The following is a 20,980-nucleotide window of genomic DNA, read 5'->3' on the forward strand; positions in this document are numbered from 1 at the left end:
TTATGTATAATAATTCCCCAGAACTATTTTTGGGTGGGTCAGGTGGGTGGGTGGGTGGGTAATAATAAGTGATCAGTGATATTTATATTTAAATATCATCATAGTACAATAATGGTAAGTATAAAGAATAGATAGGTAAATAGGTAATAAGTAATAATACTTTAATAGTAACTACTAGCTATATAAGTACTATTGTACTAATAGTAGGTATAATAGTATAATAGCAGGTCGACAAGCAGTAGGTATATTTATATTTTAGTAGGTCGTAGGTGGGTGGGTGGGTCTAACACTACTATTTTTTCCCCATAACATGAAATATAGATCGGCGCCACTGTATGTATTATATATATATATTAAATATATATATTTAAATGTCTATGATTGAATTAAATCAGAGCCTTTTGACAAGCTTTTGGGATATCTTAATAAATCTTTAAAGGGACATTTCAAAGTTTAACTTTACCAGAATACCCATACGTAATTATAGTTTAAATCTGTATAAACGAGACTGCCCATAGTAAGCCGAACATATTAAAGCTTTTAAAGTGTTGAGGGTTGATTAATATTTTTATTTCACAGTGCAAAAAGAAAGGATTTTACAAAATTTTTATTTTTAGGGATTGAATTCCCAAAAGACAAAATTTTACGTGTAAATTCAATTTGAAAATTGTGAATCTCCAGGAGAAAAAATCACCGATTGTTAAACTTTCGGCATTACTGCAATAAGGTATATTCGAAATAAAAGTGATAATGAATAATGATGTATAATTCCAACTGACCAATTAGATTAGTTGTTATTTGATTGAGTTCCGGTATAAGATAATTCAGATGAGCAATAAGTTATTACATAATATTATGATTATCGTAGATGGACTTCAATGTCAACTCAGTACTCATTAGTCATTAACGGGTCTAGACTCCAAAGGTCACACAAGGGGGTAGGGCGAATTTTCAAAAATTAAAATTTCCTTTTTTATTTTATCTGTAATTTATTGCCAGCAGATTTATTATTTTTTTTATTATTTATTCACAACATTTATGCTTTATGTGTTATTAGTAGTACCAAAAAAAATAAAATATCAGCTTTCAGCCCAATTTTATGATATAAAAATAATGTACCTAAACAATACCATCCAAAGCGGGAGGGTGATAGGCCTGATAAGATATCCGCCAGTTGTTAATGTTACCGTGTATCTTCGAAGGTTAAAAGTGCTACAACCTATGTTTTCACCTACTACTTAAAATATTCATAATACAAGCATACAACCCTTAAAGGTAGCCACAGGACAAACAATTCTACTAAAGGGTGGAAGATGAAATAATTACTTTACACATTTATTCGGTCAAAAACATTCTACAATATGGAAGTTGATTAAAAAAAATTATAAACTAAGTACTTACAGATCTAGCAAAGTTGGTATTAAATGATGTAAGGAAGCCATTCAACAAAAGAAATAAAACTAAAGATGACCCAAATTACAGAAAGAAGATTGAAAGAATTATGTTCAAAAATCCAAAATGACGAAATAAATATAGAATAGACTTTGCTAACTTTGCTTTGATTTTCCTCTTCAGTATATTTTTTGGTTGGAAAGGGAATCTCTAGTCTGTGCATTCCAGATGTTAAAGTTAAAAATTTCTAGTAGCATTATAAGTGCTGGGAAAACAAAAAATTAAGGACAAATAGATAATGGTTGAACGCTTAAAAAATTTACCAGGAAATTACAAGGGTTAAGAATGCTTTTTTAAACCAGAAGTTAGTCGCACCGCTGTATTTTAGGCAGCATTATAATTTTCAAATATAAAATTATAAAAAAAGTTGTTTCATACATTTTTAATAAACTCTAATTTTATTTGTTAAAAAAAAATCATAACTGTTATGTACTGAAAATTACTTCCTTATCAATGATTGAAATATAAACTGTAAATATTTTATTAAAAATGTAAAAAAAGCACGACTAACAACAGATTAAATAAAACATTAAGTTAACTTAGTTAACTACAACTATTGATATATACAAAGTTAAAACAATAATATTGTAATAGTTTTACTTGAAAAACAATAGAATCATCTTACATTAAATGAATAAATAAAAAAAATTAAACAATAATATGTCATTAATGCCAATGTACTTCACTAGGATGAGTTATTTGACCAAGTTTGAAGAACCTAGTTAAATTGTTTTGAGCAGTTGATTGAGTCTGTTTTGATTGTGGCTGTGGCAATTTTCCATCACGTTTTAACACTCCAACACATTTCCAGGTATCTACAGTTGCTAAAAAATAAAATAGATATTTAATAAAACTGTTTAAAAATTAATTATTGCAAATCAAATACATGTGTTTAAGTTAAAACCAAAACATAGTTAACTTCTTATAACTTACACTTCCAAAGTCTCACACATCCATCATCGCCAGATGAAGCTAAAACAGTGCCAGTTATATTCCATGCAACACGCCAAACTGTACAAAAATGATCATTGAATTGAGCTGCAGTTTCAATAGTATAAGGAAAACCACTTGTAGCATCACTGTTAAATTAGAACTATGTTAATAGGAAATTAAATGTATTTTTCAACAATGAAATAATAACGTTAGTACATACACAATTGGTTTGAGTTTTAATATGCGAACATTATTTGTAGCAATTGCTAACAAATAAAATGATCTTCCCATATTAGGTGCAAATATCATATCATGTACTGGATGAGCTACGCTAGCTACAGATTCAGTTTTAGCCCATCGACGAGATACTTCATTGTATTCACATATAAATACTTTACTGTTTGTTGTATTGGAATTATCATCGCTACCAACTGCTATCATTGCATTTGGCATTCTAAAACTATAATACAAAATGATTAATATTAATAATAATTTACATTATAATAATGTAACGTCATTACTTAGATATTAAAGGATTCCATGTGAGACAACTACTAGGCACTTTTAATGATACTTCATGTTGCAATGGCCATTGAGCAAGGTTCATTGCATCTGGAGCTTCATAAATTCGCATAACTCCATCAGCTGAGCAAGTTGCTAAAATCAATCCAAAAGATTTTGGACCGAATTTTACATCAGTTACAGAAGTACGGGAATCAACCAAGTTTGCTCTTCGCACCCAATGCCGTAATAATGTTCCATTTTCATTACTTTCTCCCACTACAAAAAATCAAGTAAATATTATTCAGTAATTTAAATTGGCATTAAATTAAATAAAGATAAAATTTAAAAATCATAATTGTTAAGATACTCACTTATTTCTTCCCAAATGGCTGCAGTACGGTCAAAAGAACATGTTGCTATTACTTGACCAAACTCTGGATGTGCCCAAGTCACTTTCCAAACAGATCCACTATGAGCCTTCCAACTAGCTGTCAAATTCCAATTACCTTGTTCGTCTTGATCCCAAACCTATATTTACCAATATTTAAAATATAATAGATAATCAAATATGAGCAGTCAATGAAATAACATTTACTTTAACAAACTGATCTGTAGAACATGTCGCCATTCTTTCTCCATAGTAGTCAAATGCGACATCATGAATTAGGTCTTTGTGTTCCGCATTAATACTGTGTGCCTCAACCATATTTCACATTTATAATGTATTAAATAAGCTGAAAGTATTCCGTTTTATTGGCGGTATGAAAGTGTGAAAGTGTGATCGCCACTGATCGAATATAATTTTTAGTAGGTACCTATTTGATTTATGATTAATAAAAAATAAAAATAAAATATTGATAATGTTTAAAATTTCAAACGCTTAAAAATCATCGATAATTTTTATTGTGTGTAAAGTTATGATAAAAATATTTAGGTTATGTTCACTAAATAGAAGTATTTGTAATCTCTTTGGCACTCGATCGATAGTTTCACGGCTGGCGCCAGGATGTCGTTGAATATACAAAAGGGTAAGTTTATTACGGCTTTTTGAACTTGTATTGATTTTTGGAACTGTACGTGGGCTTAACGAAATGGTCCAGGAAGCTTACGGAACTATTCTTGTCTTTTGTTTCTGCATCACTACTAACAAAAATATTTAATTTATTATTTGTATTTATTATTTTTAATATAATAAGGTGATGTGAATTAAATAAAAATTGAAGAACCAAATATCGAATAATTAGATTATCTAATCATTACTAAAAAATTATAATCACGTTGGTGGTAATTACTAAACATAAGATAATGGAAAATATAAGCATTTATATTACTAGGTATTATTACCTATCATATAACACACAAGAATTCTGTATTGAATATTGATACTGTTGTAGTACTGTGTACTTTTATGTTAATAATTAAACGTTATTAATATAATTATAGGTATACTACCTACACGATATTAACTTTAATAGTGTAGCTTTTATTTATACGTTTATTGAAATTCTTAAAAACACATAAATTTTAGAATACCAGCTTTTAACATAAGAAATATAATTGTCGCTTTTAGTTGGTTATTGCTCCATTAACATAATTGCTATTTGTTTATATGGTTCGGACTATTCGGAGTATCTACGTTTAAACCATTGTATTAGTATATCAAATTTTGATTTTTAGGTCGACTCACTTGCCAAGTTGAAAAAATATAATTTAATGAATCTTTCTTAAATTATTTAAATTATTATTATCAATTCTCTTTTATTTTATAGTAGGCAATAGTTTTAAACATATAATATTACCTATCTAATATCATTTGTATGATGCCTATCCATTACCCCTTCGAGGCACCAATGAGATTTAAATAAAATAATAATAATAAACAACAATATAACAAAAATCATCTTAGAATTTAACTCAAAGAAATTTTTTTCGGTAAATTTTCGTAAAATTTGGTAAATTGGTAAATTCCTCAAGTCTCGACTTCTGAACATATACAGTTCACAGGAAAATAATTTTATTTTCTAAGATAATAATTAATAAATAATAACTTACACAAATATAGTGTTTTTCGATGTAATTTTTTTTTTTTTTAGTACATAATATATAATATTATTTTACATATTGACGTGTACTATCATATACCTACTGCGATTTGGGCGATTACACGGTAATATATGTATATATATAAATGTATCTTAATCCATAGATAGTAATATTATCCAATAATATTATTGTAAACGGTTTAACTGGTTTAAGTTTAAAGTTATAATATTAGTAAAAATATTAAGAATGAGGGGTCACGCGATTTTATGAACGGTAAAATAAAAATTAATACGAAAATTCGCAAATTATTTTAAACTAGAAATTCTTAAAAAATGTTCTATTTAAATCTAAGATTTTAAAATTTAATACAAGACTCCTAACATATTTTTACAATAGCAGTTGAAAAATAAAAGAAATACATAGTCAAAAATTTTTTTTACAATCATTCAAAGTTTGAATTTTGACAACATACGTAAAAATTACGAAAATTCGAAAATTATTTTAAGCTAGAAATTCATAAAAAATTGTCTTTTTAAATCTAAGATTTGAAAAATTTTAATAATCTATAAAATATCCTAGACAGATAAACCGTCTCCGTTAGCAATTGTAACAGCTATTGTATAGTAGAGCGATATCCACGACCTACTAGTTTTTATTTATATTACCTATAGGTACTTAAAGAATGTCCTGTGGTGAAATAAAATTATGTTAACCTAAAAAGAACCCTTCATATACGTCATATTACTGTAAATTATTTAGTAGATAATTTTGTTTACGATATTTTGTTAAACCTATAAAACTCAAAACTCGAATGAGTTGTTTATCAGTTATTAATATGTTTATAAATAAACATATTAAGTATATAAACATACTAGTATACTAAGAATAATAGTAATTAGTACACGAATTAATTAGCTAAGAAACTACTTGTTCAAATTTTGCTTCTGATACGTCAACATTTATTGGAAACCTTTATGTGTTTATTTTGTAATCTATGTAGTACAAATGTACCATATACCTAGTCTATATAATGTTTTGAAGTACTTATAGTTTTAAAATTATTCGAGAGAATTTGAATATTTCCTTCAAGTATAGGTTAACCTGGAAGAGTTTACCACCATCAAATTTATTATAATATACTCAATATATAGTACTAAAAGCCAGGGTGGAAAATTCCTCAGCTATAGCTTAAAATGAAGGTATTACTTCCTAGCTGGTACCTAGCCCACTTTTTATTTTATTTTTTATCCTAATTAAAATATTGTGATATTTTAATTTTATAATATTAGGTTTTAATTTTTTTCAAATTAGTGTATTACAAAAATTGCATTTAACACAGTTCTCACTGTTCTTAGGTATATTAACATAGTCTTTTTTTAATTATTTATCTTGTAAATACTTCAAAAACTGCGTATATCCTTACATATATAATATATCTGTAGTGAATACTGAATGTTACTTGAATCAAAATATTATATGTATAGTGGCAATTGTATACAGTATATTTTGTACCATGAAAAACTTCACAAACTTCTATCAAAATCGATTATTAGAAAGTGATAATACATTCGCACTTAAAAAAGCTATTTAGCTATAATAATATATAGTAATATTTTCTATATCTTATTTCTTAATTTTTTTTCCATAATGTAATTTCATTACTGCTGCAATTTTTCTTTTAAAAAACTACCAGCAACCAGTCTAACTGCTCGATTATAATATTAATAGGTCAACGTCATTGGCATAACCTAGAGGAGAATACAGAGGACTTATGCACACCCAAGTTGAAATGCGTGACCCCAAAATATTATCTATTATTCTATTGTGATTACTTTGAAATAAAAGTTATCAATAAATACCAAAAGGCGGCAAAAATGTTGTAGGTACTATACAGTATACACTATACAGGTATATTATAATATTATACTGTTAAGGTGTTTATCATGGAATATCGTAGTATTGTAATGGGTTTCTATATACACTACATGGGCGTTATCACGGGGGGGATATGGGGGATAGATCCCCTCCAAGGCTCTTTATTTTCTTACATATTAGTGATATATATTTTGTCTATTTTCGGTAACCCTTACGGCTTATCATGTAACAATTTCTTTCATCCCCCTCCATTGAAAAATCCTGAGAACGCCTCTGATACACTATACAATATAAATCTATGATCTATATTATATTACCAGTTAAAAGTTATAATAATTATAACTAGGGCTCAGAACTTAAAATATTTGCTTATTTTTATGGTTTGACATCAAATCTAGCAGAGTTGCAGAGTGCTATGGAAGTGTATATGACGTATAATGTTACAACACAATTTTATTTTATTTATCTGTTACTGTTTCATTCATATTAAAATAAAGTGCATAAATAGATATTTGAAATTATTTTTAAAATATAGATTATAATATATACACTATACATATAGGTAGTGTTAAGAATCTGAGGTTCTGGAAATTATTTATAATTTGTACACCCCAAAAAATATTTGTCTGTTTGCGGCGTTTGCGCCTATGAAGTCAAAATATCGTTTCCTTTCATTTCGATATTGTGCTTAAGTATAAGGGCTTGACCACATTGTGATCATTGAGTAAGAACGGTTTTATCGCTACAGTTTTTACGTTAGGGTCTAATCAGCAGTTTTTAAATCCACTGAGCCATACTACAAGATCTTACTACGTCCACCGCGAAGTACATAACGTTTAGACGGTAATGTAAAAACCGCGGCGGTAAAACAGTTTTTTACTCTACGGCGAAAATACAGCAGTAGGTAACATGATTTTTTTGAAAAATAGATTTATTAAACGCATTTTTTACTATTTAATTTTATTTAAGATTACCAATTTTAACATTCAAGGTTAGGTATAAATTTTAATAAAAGTACATATTATAAAATATAGTAAGAATCAATCATATTAGAGGCTTCAAGAATCGTGAGTAGCTCTTTAGATAATTTACCACCACTGCATGTTTCCCCTTTAAAACGTTATGTTTGAGACGGTGTTAGACAATAAAACAATCCAGTTTCATCAGCGTTAGAAATGTCACAATCTGCATAATTTTTAAGCAAATTAGGCTTGATGATTCTCCACTTATTTTTCCAAAAACGATATTGCATTGTCTTTTACGAAGACAGGTAATCCAAGAAGAAGAACATTGAAAATCAATTTTTTTTAAACGCTTCCCGAATTCGGTCGCTTTTTCTTGAAGTATCGGACCACTTATTGGAATATTATTAGATCGTTTATTTTGAACCATTCCAAGAAAGCCTGATCGACGTCTTGATGTTGGCTATACATTTTAAACTTTTGTTAGATGTCACGTCTTTTTGAAAAACGCTTTTTATTTGGTCTTTTGATTTCTATCATAATATGGTTGATATAAGCGTTGTAGATAGACTGATTCCTAGCTCTTGGCAAAGATCTTTATTAGAAACACCTCTTTTTAAACTTTAAATTATTTTCACTTTTTTAACAATAGTGAAACAACGTCTTCTTTTATTTGACATTTTTAACTTATTCGGAACATGTCTACAACATTCCACGGATGATTTGTTATTGTTAGATTTATTAGTGTCGATGACAGCCGGTAAAAACATTTTTATAAATTTTAAATAGTTATAAGTTATAAATTATAATACATAAATAAAAATATATCTAATATAGTTATGATATTATTTCGTCATGTTTCATATTGTTACGCTTAACTGAAGAGAAAACTAATTAATTTTATAGTTACAAAAAAAAAATAATAATAGGTAGCAATTTTGCCGGACAATTGAAAATTATTTTTTACATAATTTTATAATCGCATTAGCAGCGTTTGTACACGTGTAATAGCTAGTAGATCAACATTTTGTGAGGTCCAGTCTGCAGATGTGCCCCTTCGTTTACCGTTTCTCTAATAAATTATACTCTAAATATTCGCAGTCAAAAGTATAATTATTTAATGATTTGAAATTTTTTTAACAATAAAAAATACTAAAGAATATATATAATATAATATTTAATTTTTTTTGGCTAAAAGTGTCATCATTGGGTGGCTTCTTTTATCAAATTCTCATGTTACTTATTTAACTTATAGCAAATACTCTAATTGTACCTTTTAGGAACAGATTGTGTATGTATAAATAAAGGAAAAAAAAAAATTTTTTTTGGCAATCAAATAAATTATATAAAAAAAATGTAAAAAGTTAATACTTTTTAAAATTATGTGTGTTAATTATTAAAAGAATAAATAAATCTTTAATTGATTTATTGTGAAAACATGTTAAATAAAATTTAAGTCACTAAATATAAACAAGGAATTCCGAGAAATAATAGTATAGGTACAAGGTGGATACTGAAACATAATATTTAGATTTTAGAACACTGGGAACAAAAAAAAATTGTATCATTAAATATTCATATTTCATATTATATATATAGCCCATCGGCCATCATAGTTATTCAAATTCATAATGTTATAAATTTTAAACTACAAAATATTTTGAAAATGTCCTTGGTTAATGATTATACTGAAGCTTAATTTCGAATTTCCTAGTTTGCTTACATTTTTTTTTCTAAAATGGTTGATAAAAAGAAGTAGGGGCAAAAACGCTTGAATATGTATTACATCATACATTGGCTTGATGCGTATTACGTACGGGGTGAGCCAGGTGTGCCATGGCCTACTTTGCGAGCCGTATGTATATAATTGTTATACATATTGCGACCTGATAAATTTTTATCCAGAAACTTTAATAATAAAATACAAATTACAATTTTCAATAATAATAATTAAATATTAATTGCATATATACATTGAAAAATTGAAAAATTGAAAAACTGAATTAATAAAATATCTTAAAGTATCTCTTTAAGTATCCTAATTATAATTGGTTAGGCCCACCCTACTAAAAAAGTCTGCGCACGCCTATGAATACAGCAATCGGATAAAAAAGCCACCGACAAAAAAGCCACGGATAAAAAATTCACGAATAAAAAGTTAGGGGATAAAAAAACCACGGAGAAAAAAGACGTGGATTTATTTTTGTGCTAAAACAATTTAGGTACTACAATGTATTATACTATATACTACAATATATTATTATTTATCTTAAAATTGAATACAATTATAATATAATTTCAAAAAGTTATAACTATAAAAATAAACGAAATATTTCAAAAATTAAGCTACGTAAAGAAAATACCAAAATATGTGTCTTTTTACTTTTTAATGCAAAAATATTACACATTTTAAATCCCCCTAAAATTATTAGTAGACTATACTAAATAAGCTATATATATCGTCTGATCATTTTTCACTAATAATTGGATTAATCTTATCGCCCGTAACGTAAATGTTTGGATGACAATCGAACAATATACTGTGTAATTGTGTCTATATAATCCAATATTATATAGGTTGACAGAAATATATTATAAGGAAATGTGTAAAATTTTATCTTCTATATGTGCTATTTAGCACTATTTGCTAAGTTTGTGTACCTACGGTGTATAAGTGACGTGAAATAAAGTAGTCTAAGGTGTTGAATTTGTGATAGTTTATTTATTAGTTTATTCACGGAATTTTTTTGAAATTTGTATGATGAAAATTGTCAAAACTAACAAAGGAGGTAATAAAATTTGTTTCAAATGGTCATGTGTAGGTACGTAGTACGTCATCAAGCATTTGGGGAAAAATAAAATAACATGGCGTTGTATGAAAGCGAGTTCTCTTAAGTGTACGGGTACAATGTACCTATATACCGAATTGCAACATAATAATCCTGTAGAAAAAAATCCTCATAATCATCTACCCGATACAGAAGAAATAAATGTTACTAAATGTATACAGAATAATATGAAGGATCAAGTCACTTCTTCTAGTATGATAAATCCTATAGAAATATTTACGGAAAATGTACTTAAAATAGAAACATCAACTAAAGTTATAGAATGCCCACTGAAGACACAGTAAAACGTATATGCTAAGAAGACAACGATAAAAAAACTGTCCTAATAATAATTCCACTATAATTGAAGGTAATTACATAAATTAAAAATTATTAATAATTTATAAATAAAGATTAATTTTTTATTAATTTTATTATTAATAGGTAATTGGTGCACGACTGCGGTGAGCCTAATTTTAAAAGAATTTTACTTTACAATAATGGTTCAAACTCGGATGAACGTATAACAATTTACATCACAGATGACGGCTTAAAATTGTTATCAGAATCTGAAGAATGGTTTATGGATGGCAACTTTGCCTTATCGCCGACTGAATTCCAACAACTATATTATGTGATACGGATTAAAGTAAAATCAATATTTATTACACCTGTATTTTGCTTATTAAAAAGAAAAATCCAGTAAACTTAAGAACAATTAATTAAAATTTTATTGGAAAAATGTAATGAGAGGGAAATTTATCTTGATCCTCTCATAGTACATGTGGATTTTGAAAAGGCCGTGATTGAAGCATTAAAAATACAATTGGAAATCATATCTGTGTTAAAGGGTGCTTTTATCACCTTACCCCATAGAAAAATTCAGTCTTGGACTTGAAAATATGTATCGACCTAATAATGATTTTAGTGTATTTTGTAGAAAACTAAATAGTCTAGCATTTTTACCAGATGATAAAGCATTAGAGCTAGAAGGAACCGATTTTTTATGAAAAATTATACCACCGGCCGAGGCACAATCATCCTTCTATTTGGACATTAATTAAAAAAATGAGGTTAGAGTTGTCGTCTGATGATACAAAATTAGCTCAATTTGCAATAGACAATTTAAGTATACAAAAAAAAAAAACTTATGAAATTACCAATTTTTTTAACCTATTACACTCAAGTCAATTTATTTTTATATTTTGGTGCATTTATCTCCAAGTATGACATGTTCATAATTTCATTCATTATAAAGAGTAATTAATCAAATATTTTTTCATGTTAATATTTGCTTCGAAAAATAAAAAAAAATAGAATAGGTTTCCGATTCCGTAGCGGTCGCTGTCACGTTGTAATATGTTTGATATTTAATTACATTTTTCTTATTTTAAAATTTATTTTCCTGACTTCCTATACAGGACATGTAATGGTACAGTTATATAAGGAATTGATTAATCTAATTATATTTACACTTACACGATAACTTATACCTTCTTATATATTCAGTGCTGAATCCAGACAATTTTTCTGGGGGGGGGGGCTCACTTTTTTTTCATTGGTGAATGGTGATACGTCATTTTAGTATTATGAATTATATATTTATATCTATTAATAGGTAGTTATTCTTATCATAATTTATAATTTAGTCATTTCAAATTTATATAAAACTACAAAACAAATTTTTTATTTTTTTATTTTTAAATGAATCTAAGGTTGTCACACATTATAAATCGTATTTCCTATTATTATTATTTATTGCAATTCAGAAATTATAAATATTGAAAAAATTACAAAATAAATTAGAAACTTATTAATTAGGTATTTATATTTAAATTAGTATTGTGCATTTAATAAATAAGTACATTTTGTTGAAAGTCAGAAAGTTGTATTTGTCAGGGGGGGCGGACGCCCCCCCCTGAAGTATACCTGGATTCAACACTCTATATATTAACATGTTTATAAAGTACCTACATGATGCATAGTTATAATAAGTTGTTTATGCATCTACCTAGCATCTATAGGTACGCTAAAGTTTTATCATTTTTAATGATTCGTGGTCAAAATTCGAAGACAATAATAGGTATTTCATATATTTTAAAAAAACGTAAAACATTATGAATAATATTGTATTCCTATTTTACAATTATACGGGCTAAAGAAACAACTGATGCGTTCGCAGTGCAATCGTTAAATCGGGTGACTCTTTTTTAAAGACATTGAATTTAAAAAAAAATAGAAATAATGACTGAAATCCCTTTGTATAATCTAAATTACATATTTAAAATATTAGGCAAGTTAATGTAGAGTAATTTACTCTGAGTAAACTATTGTTTGGATATGATTCCTCAACATTGAAAATTCAATATAATCTGTTTTGTATTTTTATATGTGCACAATAATAAATCGTCAGGTACTCGCATTGTGATGTACCATGTACTTAAACATAATATTATGATTCTCAGCCTCTCAGGTATATAATATAGTATAAATGTGTGTTAGTGGTTAATTAGTACGATTATATTATATAGTTATTTAATAATAATAATCGTTAAATAATATAATAATTCAATAGATACTACATTTTCCAAAGGAACGTCTAATGAAGTAATGAATAATGATATGGTAAGCTTGTAAAATACTAAAAAGACTTATGTAGAGAGAAAAAAATATATTTATTTATTAAAACTGATTCATATAAATATAATATCATATAAAAAAATTTGAGTTGACATATTTCAGTTTTTTAAGTTATATTACCATAGTATGCTGCTAAATGCGAGAATATACATTTTTGTTTTAACGGGATTCCTAAACGGCAAAAAATTCTTATCCCCTTTCAAAAAAATTTATTTCAAGCATGAATGCATGATTCAATAAAAAACATAACTGCATGACATATTATTATTATTATTATAATATGGTAATATATTGTATGCCACAGCTTTGTTAATTATTATAATACACAAATATACGAAGTATTAGGAATGACGATGAAATGGTGGTAGTGGCAACACTGGTTACCGGCGATTGATCCGCACTGGACCCGGCCAGTCTGGCGCCAACGTGACGACTGAAAGTCTGAAATCCCGACAATACGCAGCATCCGCCGTCGGCCCTTATCTTTTCGGCGCCCCAAAACCGTCTCCCTCTGCTGACGCCGGGGTGGCCGACGCCAACCGGCCGCCGAACCCTTTTCACCCGACGCCGACGATGCCGCCGTTGCGTCGCCACCACCGACACGGCGACACCACCGACCGCCACAGAAGCAGCATCATCATCATCGGCCGACCGTCGCCACCACTACGGCCCGGCCGCCCAGGACCACCGCCACCCGCCTCCAACCAATCCACGACCACTTACACCGCCGTGTGTACGGTGGGCGGGCGATACCGCACAGGCACGGCGCACCGTGTAATGTGTATTCGACTAACGCGAGTGTTATTGATCGTTGCAGCGCTCCGTGCGATTGTACGCGTTCGTTGTTGTGTGTATTCGGTCATCGTTACACTTCGTACGCGGCGCGCACCCGCTTTTAATTCCATTACGCCTCGCTCAGTCTTCCACAAACCCTCTTGACGTTCAGTCCTGTGGTCGACGCCGTTGTCGTCCTCGGCGAGTCGTCCACACTGTCACACCGGGGTCTTGCACGTACAACACCCTCTTTTCATTTTTCTCTGTTCTTGTCTTCTCCGTTTCCGATTAATCGAAGATAAAATAATTCGTTGACAATATGACACGGCGATAATGCCCAATGATTATATACCAATAATTAGAGTCAAACAATAATTGTTGGGCACAGTCCTCCTTCGCCCACCGCCGAGACGCCGACGCTCCCGAAATGCATTATGTCATCTTTACGCGCCGTTCGATTGATTCTCCTCGTGGCCGGCTTACGGTTCGCCGTGTGTCAGTCAACGTTTGACTCGCACGTCGTCGATCAAGGTAACGTGTTTTCTGTAACTTTAAACACCCGCAAACACATTATGTCATCCGTCCACGGGTGTTGACGGAAATAAATGATCCGTGCACATATTATTTATATTATATCTGTCGATTCGTGAGATATGTTTGATATTCTTGGTTGTTATATTTGAAACCGACCGAGAATCGGACATATTTTACGATCACAGAATACGCCGACTGTTGTTTACTCACATTTACTATCGTGTAGATGGTTGATTGTATAATACCTATGTGGTTTTAAAATACTTGTGAAATATGTTGTGATGTGGATAGCATTAATATTATCTTACGCTGCAGTAGTATTTGTCTAAAGTCTTATTATTATTATATATGAACTGTGTAATACTTTAATAATAATGTAATATTTTTGCTAGAATATATTGTGACTTTCAATGGATATTACTTGAACGAAACAAGGTACAATTACATATCGGCTGCTTTGAAGTCTTCAGGCGTTAACAATTGGAAAATTTTAGAAAGAAAAAACGCTGCCACCCGATATCCAAGTGATTTTGATGTTTTATTTGTAAATAAAAGCAAAATAATTATCTCTACATAGTAATATTTATATACATATATATATATTTATATTTTAAAGTGCATTATTATTATGAAATTGAATACTATACTCCCAATTTGTAAGTATCTACAATGTTTTTAGGTTGATGAATATTATTCCTTAAAAGCCTTAGATGCACTGACTGGTCATCCAGTAATTAAAAAAGTAACCCCACAACGATTAGTACAAAGATTTTTAAATGAACACTTAAATGGAACTGAAAATAAAGTGCTCTTACATAGAAGAAGCCTTGGCCAAGTAATTACTTAAGTATACTCAATGTTAATTGTGTAATTTAATTTGTTAACATTTGTTTGGGTTCACTATTGTCATTTATGTAATCATTTTTTTAGGATATAAAATTATGGCAAAAGCTAAACAAACGATATAAAACTCGACACATACTTCGTGCTGTTCCTTCTCAAATAACCAAAGTTCTCAAAGCTGATGTTTTATGGCGGTTAGGTATTACAGGTAGAGAATCACAAGTACAATGTTTTTATAATTTCGTCGTTTATATTATGTACTCAATATTAATTTAGGCAAGGGTGTAAAAGTAGCGATTTTTGATACTGGTTTGAGTATCTCCCATCCACATTTCAAAAGAATATCTGAGAGAACTGATTGGACAGGGGATGGAGACTTGGATGATGGTCTCGGTCATGGGACATTTGTAGCAGGACTTATAGCATCAAACCGTGAATGTTTTGGGTTCGCGCCTGATGCAGATTTACATATTTTTAGAGTATTCACTAATAATCAAGTGAGAATTTAAGATATTGTTAGGGTTGAAGATACTAAAAATACTAAAAAAATGTTATGCAGGTTTCGTATACATCATGGTTTTTAGATGCATTTAATTATGCTATTATGAAAAAAGTTCATGTTCTTAACTTGAGTATTGGCGGTCCTGATTTTATGGATCAACCTTTTGTTGACAAAGTTTGGGAATTAACTGCTAATGGAGTTATTATGATATCGGCCATTGGTAATGATGGACCTTTGTATGGGTGAGGCTTTATGTGTTATATAAATATGTATGAATGTGTTAAAGGATTTTATTAAACATCAATACCATAATTTTTAAGTACTTTGAATAATCCTGCTGATCAAATGGACGTTATTGGAGTAGGTGGGATAAGTTTTGATGATCATATAGCAAAATTTTCATCGCGAGGAATGACTACTTGGGAATTACCACAGGGGTATGGTTTAATAATGCGTATGTTCATAGTATACTCTCTCCAACCATCATATTTCTTTTAGGTATGGCCGTTTGAAACCTGATATAGTTAGTTATGGCACGGATGTACATGGTTCAAGTGTGAGTGGAGGGTGTCGGACTCTTTCTGGCACTAGTGTCGCATCACCTGTGGTAGCTGGGGCTGTAACACTATTAGCTAGGTAGAATTAAAACAAATAAAAAAATATCATAAAATAATTGTATATTACTATGGCATGTTTAGTGGTATTTTGGCTCAAGGTAAAGTAGTCAATCCTGCAAGTATGAAGCAAGCACTTTTAACCAGTTCTCAAAGATTACCAGGCGTCAATATGTTTGAACAAGGACATGGAAAACTAGACCTTTTGCATGCTTATAAAGTATTGTCTAGCTACATACCACAAGTCAGTTTCAGCCCTAGGTAGATGAATAGATTTTTAATAATTACGATTTCTATTTAAAAAATAAAAAATAATAATATATATACTTAAGTAAGATAGAATTATAGGAAGCAACAAAATATTAATTTCTCAAAATAACAATAATATGAGAAAAATTATGATAAAGTATAAAAAGTTTATCAAGAATTAAGATATTATTTTTTGCAAGACAATTAGTTAAGTCTTGAATTTTGATGCTAAACTGCTAAATGACACATTCTGATAAATGTTAAATGTGTTGTGCTCAAAAAATAAGTACCCAATATTTAATTCCCGTCCAATTTATATTATAAGTATCTAAATCCCTTAAATTTTATTTTGACATTTATTAAATAACAATTATTTAAAACAATCAGGTACATAATTTACTATTAAAGATTATGTTACCCAATTTAATTTTCAATAAAGAAACTTGATCTGAAATAAAGACTTCAATTTTTATTTATTCTAACTTAGTAAGTTTAATTTTTATGGTACAACAAAATATATTCTGTGACTTTTAAGTCATTGAAATAATCAAAAAATTGAAGTTTTTATATGTCCTTAAAGTTGGGCAGGCCTGTAGTAAGTTAAGTGTATTAAAATACTAATGGAAAGTAATTATTAACTATTATATTCAAATAATGAATTATCAATTAGATAAGCTCAATGTGGGAAGAAATATTATGCTAAATATAATTTATAAATCCCATTAGATTACTTATTTCATAATAGTTAATAGTCTTAATATATATAACAATTTGATAACATTTAGGATCAATAGGTTTTCTTGGAAAATAAAAGATTATATTATAACTTAATTTAAGAGGACGACATCTATCTTTGTCCTACTAATGCATAACATAGAAAATTGAAAGTAGTGATTAATTAATTTAATCGCCATATTTAATGTTAGTGAATTGATTTTTTTTCCAAATTTAAAATCAAGAATATTATCTAGATTTTTTATTCTTTCAATTTAAAATGAGTTATGATATTTTAAAGATTGCTTATTTATTTTCAAGTATTCTGAAATGTATTGTTAAAGATGATTGATCATTAATATTAAAAAGTCTTCAGGTGGTTAAAAAAAATTAAATGCTCATTGTTCACTTTAATATTGAAAAAAATAAAATTATATTCACTAAATCATATTCTTCTAATTCACTAATATTAAACATAACATAAAAATTGGATTATTCAGAAAGTATAGTTTACTAAGAATCCTCTTAAAAGATACTGCAAAATACACATTTTAACATTCTCTTTCTAGAAATGCTACCGGTTGATTTAATTTAGTTCTTAAAATTACTAATTTTTAATTAAGATTATGATTAGTAAAAAGGCAAATTAAATAAATATATAAATTATAAATCAGATAAATTAAAGGATAATATGATAACCTAATAGCCAAATACATAGGTGGGTGTAGGGTGCTTAGTACAACTCGGGGAAAGTAGGTTAACATTTTTTTGAAATAAATTATACATTTAAATATGCAAACAAGTTACATAATCATAATCAAACTGATTATCTAAATACATCTAAGTACGTTTTCATGAATATAATTTATTATACTACTTAAAATTATTTATACAATAATAGTTGATAGTAATAAAACATATTTCAATAATACCAACAATTTTTAATATTTGTTTGACTCTAAATTAGTTTATCTAAGAGAATCAAATTTATAGATAATTCTAAAATAATAACAGCCCAATGTACAAAAATATTAACTAAATTATTATTTTTGATAATGAATTGGGAGTCCAACCTTATGTTAATTTATAAATATTTTATAATTCATATATATTATATATAGTTACATAGATTTGACAGAATGTCAATACATGTGGCCCTACTGCACTCAACCATTATATTATACTGGTATACCGATAATTGTCAATGTCACTGTACTCAATGGTTTGGCAGTATTTGGAAAAGTGGTTGATGTTCCTGTTTGGTATCCATATTCCCACGACAATGGACAATACTTAGATGTGAATATACGTTATTCTCAGACTCTATGGCCTTGGTCAGGTTGGATGGCTATTGCACTATCTGTGTCACAAACTATACCTAAAGATTGGAGTGGAACTGTTGCTGGCCACATTGAACTCACAATCGAATCAGCAAATACAAATTACACAGTTAATTTGCCATTGCGTGCTGCTATTATACCTCCTCCACCAAGAATAAGAAGAATCCTGTGGGATCAGTATCATAACTTAAGATACCCACCAGGATATTTTCCAAGAGATAATTTGAATGTAAAAAATGACCCATTAGACTGGAACGCAGATCACATACATACAAATTTTAAGGTTACTACTTTATACAATGCAAAATATTGTAAACATTTATTATTATTATTTTATTTATTATTTATTAATTTATTTAGGGGTTATACCAACATTTACGTAGTTCTGGTTATTATGTTGAAGTACTAGGTGAACCATATACATGCTTTAATGCTAGTAACTATGGAGCGTTATTAGTCATAGATCCTGAAGAAGAATTTTTCTCTGAAGAAATAGTAAAAATTGAGACTGACATTGCAAATTACAATTTATCAGTTATTATTTTTGCAGACTGGTATAATGTTTCGGTGATGAAAAAAGTACATTATTATTCTATTAATAAATATTGTACTTAGTTATATTTTTAATTTTAATTTTAAGATAAAATTTTTTGATGAAAATACCAAGCAATGGTGGATGCCAGTAACTGGTGGCTCAAATATACCAGCTTTAAATGACCTGTTGGCGCCCTATGGCATATCTCTAGGATCTAATGTTTATTATGGAGAATATGAAATGGGAGATAGAAAAGTACATTATTCTTCAGGTACTCATATAACATCTTTTCCAAATGAAGGAATTGTTGTTGCTAAAACTTTAAAAAATCAAGGTAATTAAAATAATTAATATGATAAATAATTAAATTATCTTCATACTATACCATTATTAATCAAATTATATAATATAGGTGAAGAAATTTTAGGAGGTGATAAAAGTGGACGAGAGGTTGATGTACCAATTTTAGGCTTATTTAAATCCTCAGGATATATTGTTCTTTATGGTGATTCTAATTGTTTAGACAATAATCATATTGAAATTGGTAATAATTTAATGCATTTTTTAAAAATCCAATATTTTTACTCTCATTATTTTAATAGACTGTTATTGGATGTTGGACGCTATCATGGAATATATATCTACTGGTAAACTACCACATGTTTTTCTTGAAGACAATGTAAAAATCAGTAACAACCATACTACACATAATTTAACTGAACGTCTTGAACACAATGAATTACACAAGTTAGCTTTTACTATCATTTATATTTTAATAAATATCCTTGGACTATATATTTTTAAAATATTAACTCATTGCAGATATTCTAAAGTGATTCAGAAAAGAGATTCTGGTATTGTACAACTACCTATCCCATCATGTGTTACAAATGATTTGGCTAAAACAGTCGTTCTTAATATTTCAGCAAACAGGTTATTATCAACAATTATTTATGTAACAATCAATTAAATGTTGTTATTGAATTTATTAATTAATTTAGTGATAATTACAAGCCACAAAAGTTGAAAACTGACCCCTCTTACAAAGATGAAAATGAGTATATATGGTTGCAATCTCTAGAAGCCAGTTCAAAAGTTTCAAATGAGACATTAGCAATTGAAGGATTCTTCACGGGATTTTTTTTACCTTTGACAACATTTGCCGTTGTATTATCTGTTGTAGCTATTTTTATTTTATGGCGATATTATTGTTGGAGAACAAAAGCTAAACAGGGTCTTATAGCCCTTGGTAAAAAAAAAACTGTTGGAGGAATCAAAAAGAGTTTTATGTATATGCTCAACCACAACAGTAGAATTCAATCAGCTAGAGGATATAATTTGTGATCTTAGCTTTGGTTTTACCCTACAGTACAATGTTTTGGTATCAAATATCATCGAACAAATATGTTTATATTTATAAAATTAAAATAATGTATTTTTGTTATTTTATATATTTAATTCTTTATTTTTTTATGAAACCTAAATTAAACTTATTATTGTTAGTATGTGTGACTGAAAATTAATAATATCATTGAATTTTTGAGTATATATTATACTCAAATAAAATAGGCGGAATCACTACAAAAATTGCATCCTATTGACAAATTATCTAGCTCACAAACAAAAGTTTTATTTTTG

The 20,980-nt window shown here is 28.8% G+C and overlaps 2 protein-coding genes across 2 annotated transcripts; one reads left to right on the plus strand and one right to left on the minus strand.

Moving 5' to 3' along the window:
* Nucleotides 1-2,023: 2,023 nt before the first annotated feature.
* On the minus strand, nt 2,024-3,774 carry Nup44A (nuclear pore complex protein Nup44A). Its single transcript, XM_015522557.2, has 6 exons — nt 3,485-3,774; nt 3,261-3,417; nt 2,907-3,165; nt 2,606-2,845; nt 2,386-2,531; nt 2,024-2,276 (listed from the first exon to the last, which is right to left on the minus strand). Exons 1-6 carry the CDS (start codon nt 3,593-3,595, stop codon nt 2,119-2,121), a joined length of 1,071 nt encoding a protein of 356 aa, XP_015378043.1. The 5' UTR covers nt 3,596-3,774; the 3' UTR covers nt 2,024-2,118.
* A 10,372-nt stretch (nt 3,775-14,146) lies between these two features.
* S1P (membrane-bound transcription factor site-1 protease) lies at nt 14,147-20,793 on the plus strand. The gene is made up of 16 exons (XM_015514071.2): nt 14,147-14,542; nt 14,938-15,089; nt 15,225-15,380; nt 15,476-15,596; nt 15,665-15,885; nt 15,948-16,132; nt 16,211-16,327; nt 16,389-16,526; nt 16,589-16,765; nt 18,589-19,090; nt 19,168-19,386; nt 19,448-19,676; nt 19,755-19,886; nt 19,945-20,089; nt 20,165-20,275; nt 20,344-20,793. The coding sequence occupies exons 1-16, from the start codon at nt 14,446-14,448 to the stop codon at nt 20,684-20,686; spliced, it is 3,045 nt and encodes a 1,014-aa protein (XP_015369557.1). The 5' UTR covers nt 14,147-14,445; the 3' UTR covers nt 20,687-20,793.
* Nucleotides 20,794-20,980: the final 187 nt, after the last annotated feature.

Source organism: Diuraphis noxia, unplaced genomic scaffold (assembly GCF_037042655.1).
Source record: "Diuraphis noxia isolate RWA-SAM2 unplaced genomic scaffold, SU_Dnox_SAM2 contig0002, whole genome shotgun sequence".
Taxonomy (NCBI): domain Eukaryota; kingdom Metazoa; phylum Arthropoda; class Insecta; order Hemiptera; family Aphididae; genus Diuraphis; species Diuraphis noxia.

What these genes read in the sequence shown, in the direction of transcription:
- S1P (XM_015514071.2), top strand. Translation starts at nt 14,446, where the DNA reads ATGTCATCTTTACGCGCCGTTCGATTGATTCTCCTCGTGGCCGGCTTA. An exon ending in ACATACATACAAATTTTAAG is followed by an intron (nt 19,091 to 19,167) that starts GTTACTACTTTA and finishes TAATTTATTTAG; the next exon opens with GGGTTATACCAACATTTACG. An exon ending in TAAAACTTTAAAAAATCAAG is followed by an intron (nt 19,677 to 19,754) that starts GTAATTAAAATA and finishes TATATAATATAG; the next exon opens with GTGAAGAAATTTTAGGAGGT.
- Nup44A (XM_015522557.2), bottom strand. Translation starts at nt 3,595, where the DNA reads ATGGTTGAGGCACACAGTATTAATGCGGAACACAAAGACCTAATTCAT. An exon ending in CTACAGATCAGTTTGTTAAA is followed by an intron (nt 3,418 to 3,484) that starts GTAAATGTTATT and finishes TGGTAAATATAG; the next exon opens with GTTTGGGATCAAGACGAACA. An exon ending in TGGAATCCTTTAATATCTAA is followed by an intron (nt 2,846 to 2,906) that starts GTAATGACGTTA and finishes TTTGTATTATAG; the next exon opens with TTTTAGAATGCCAAATGCAA.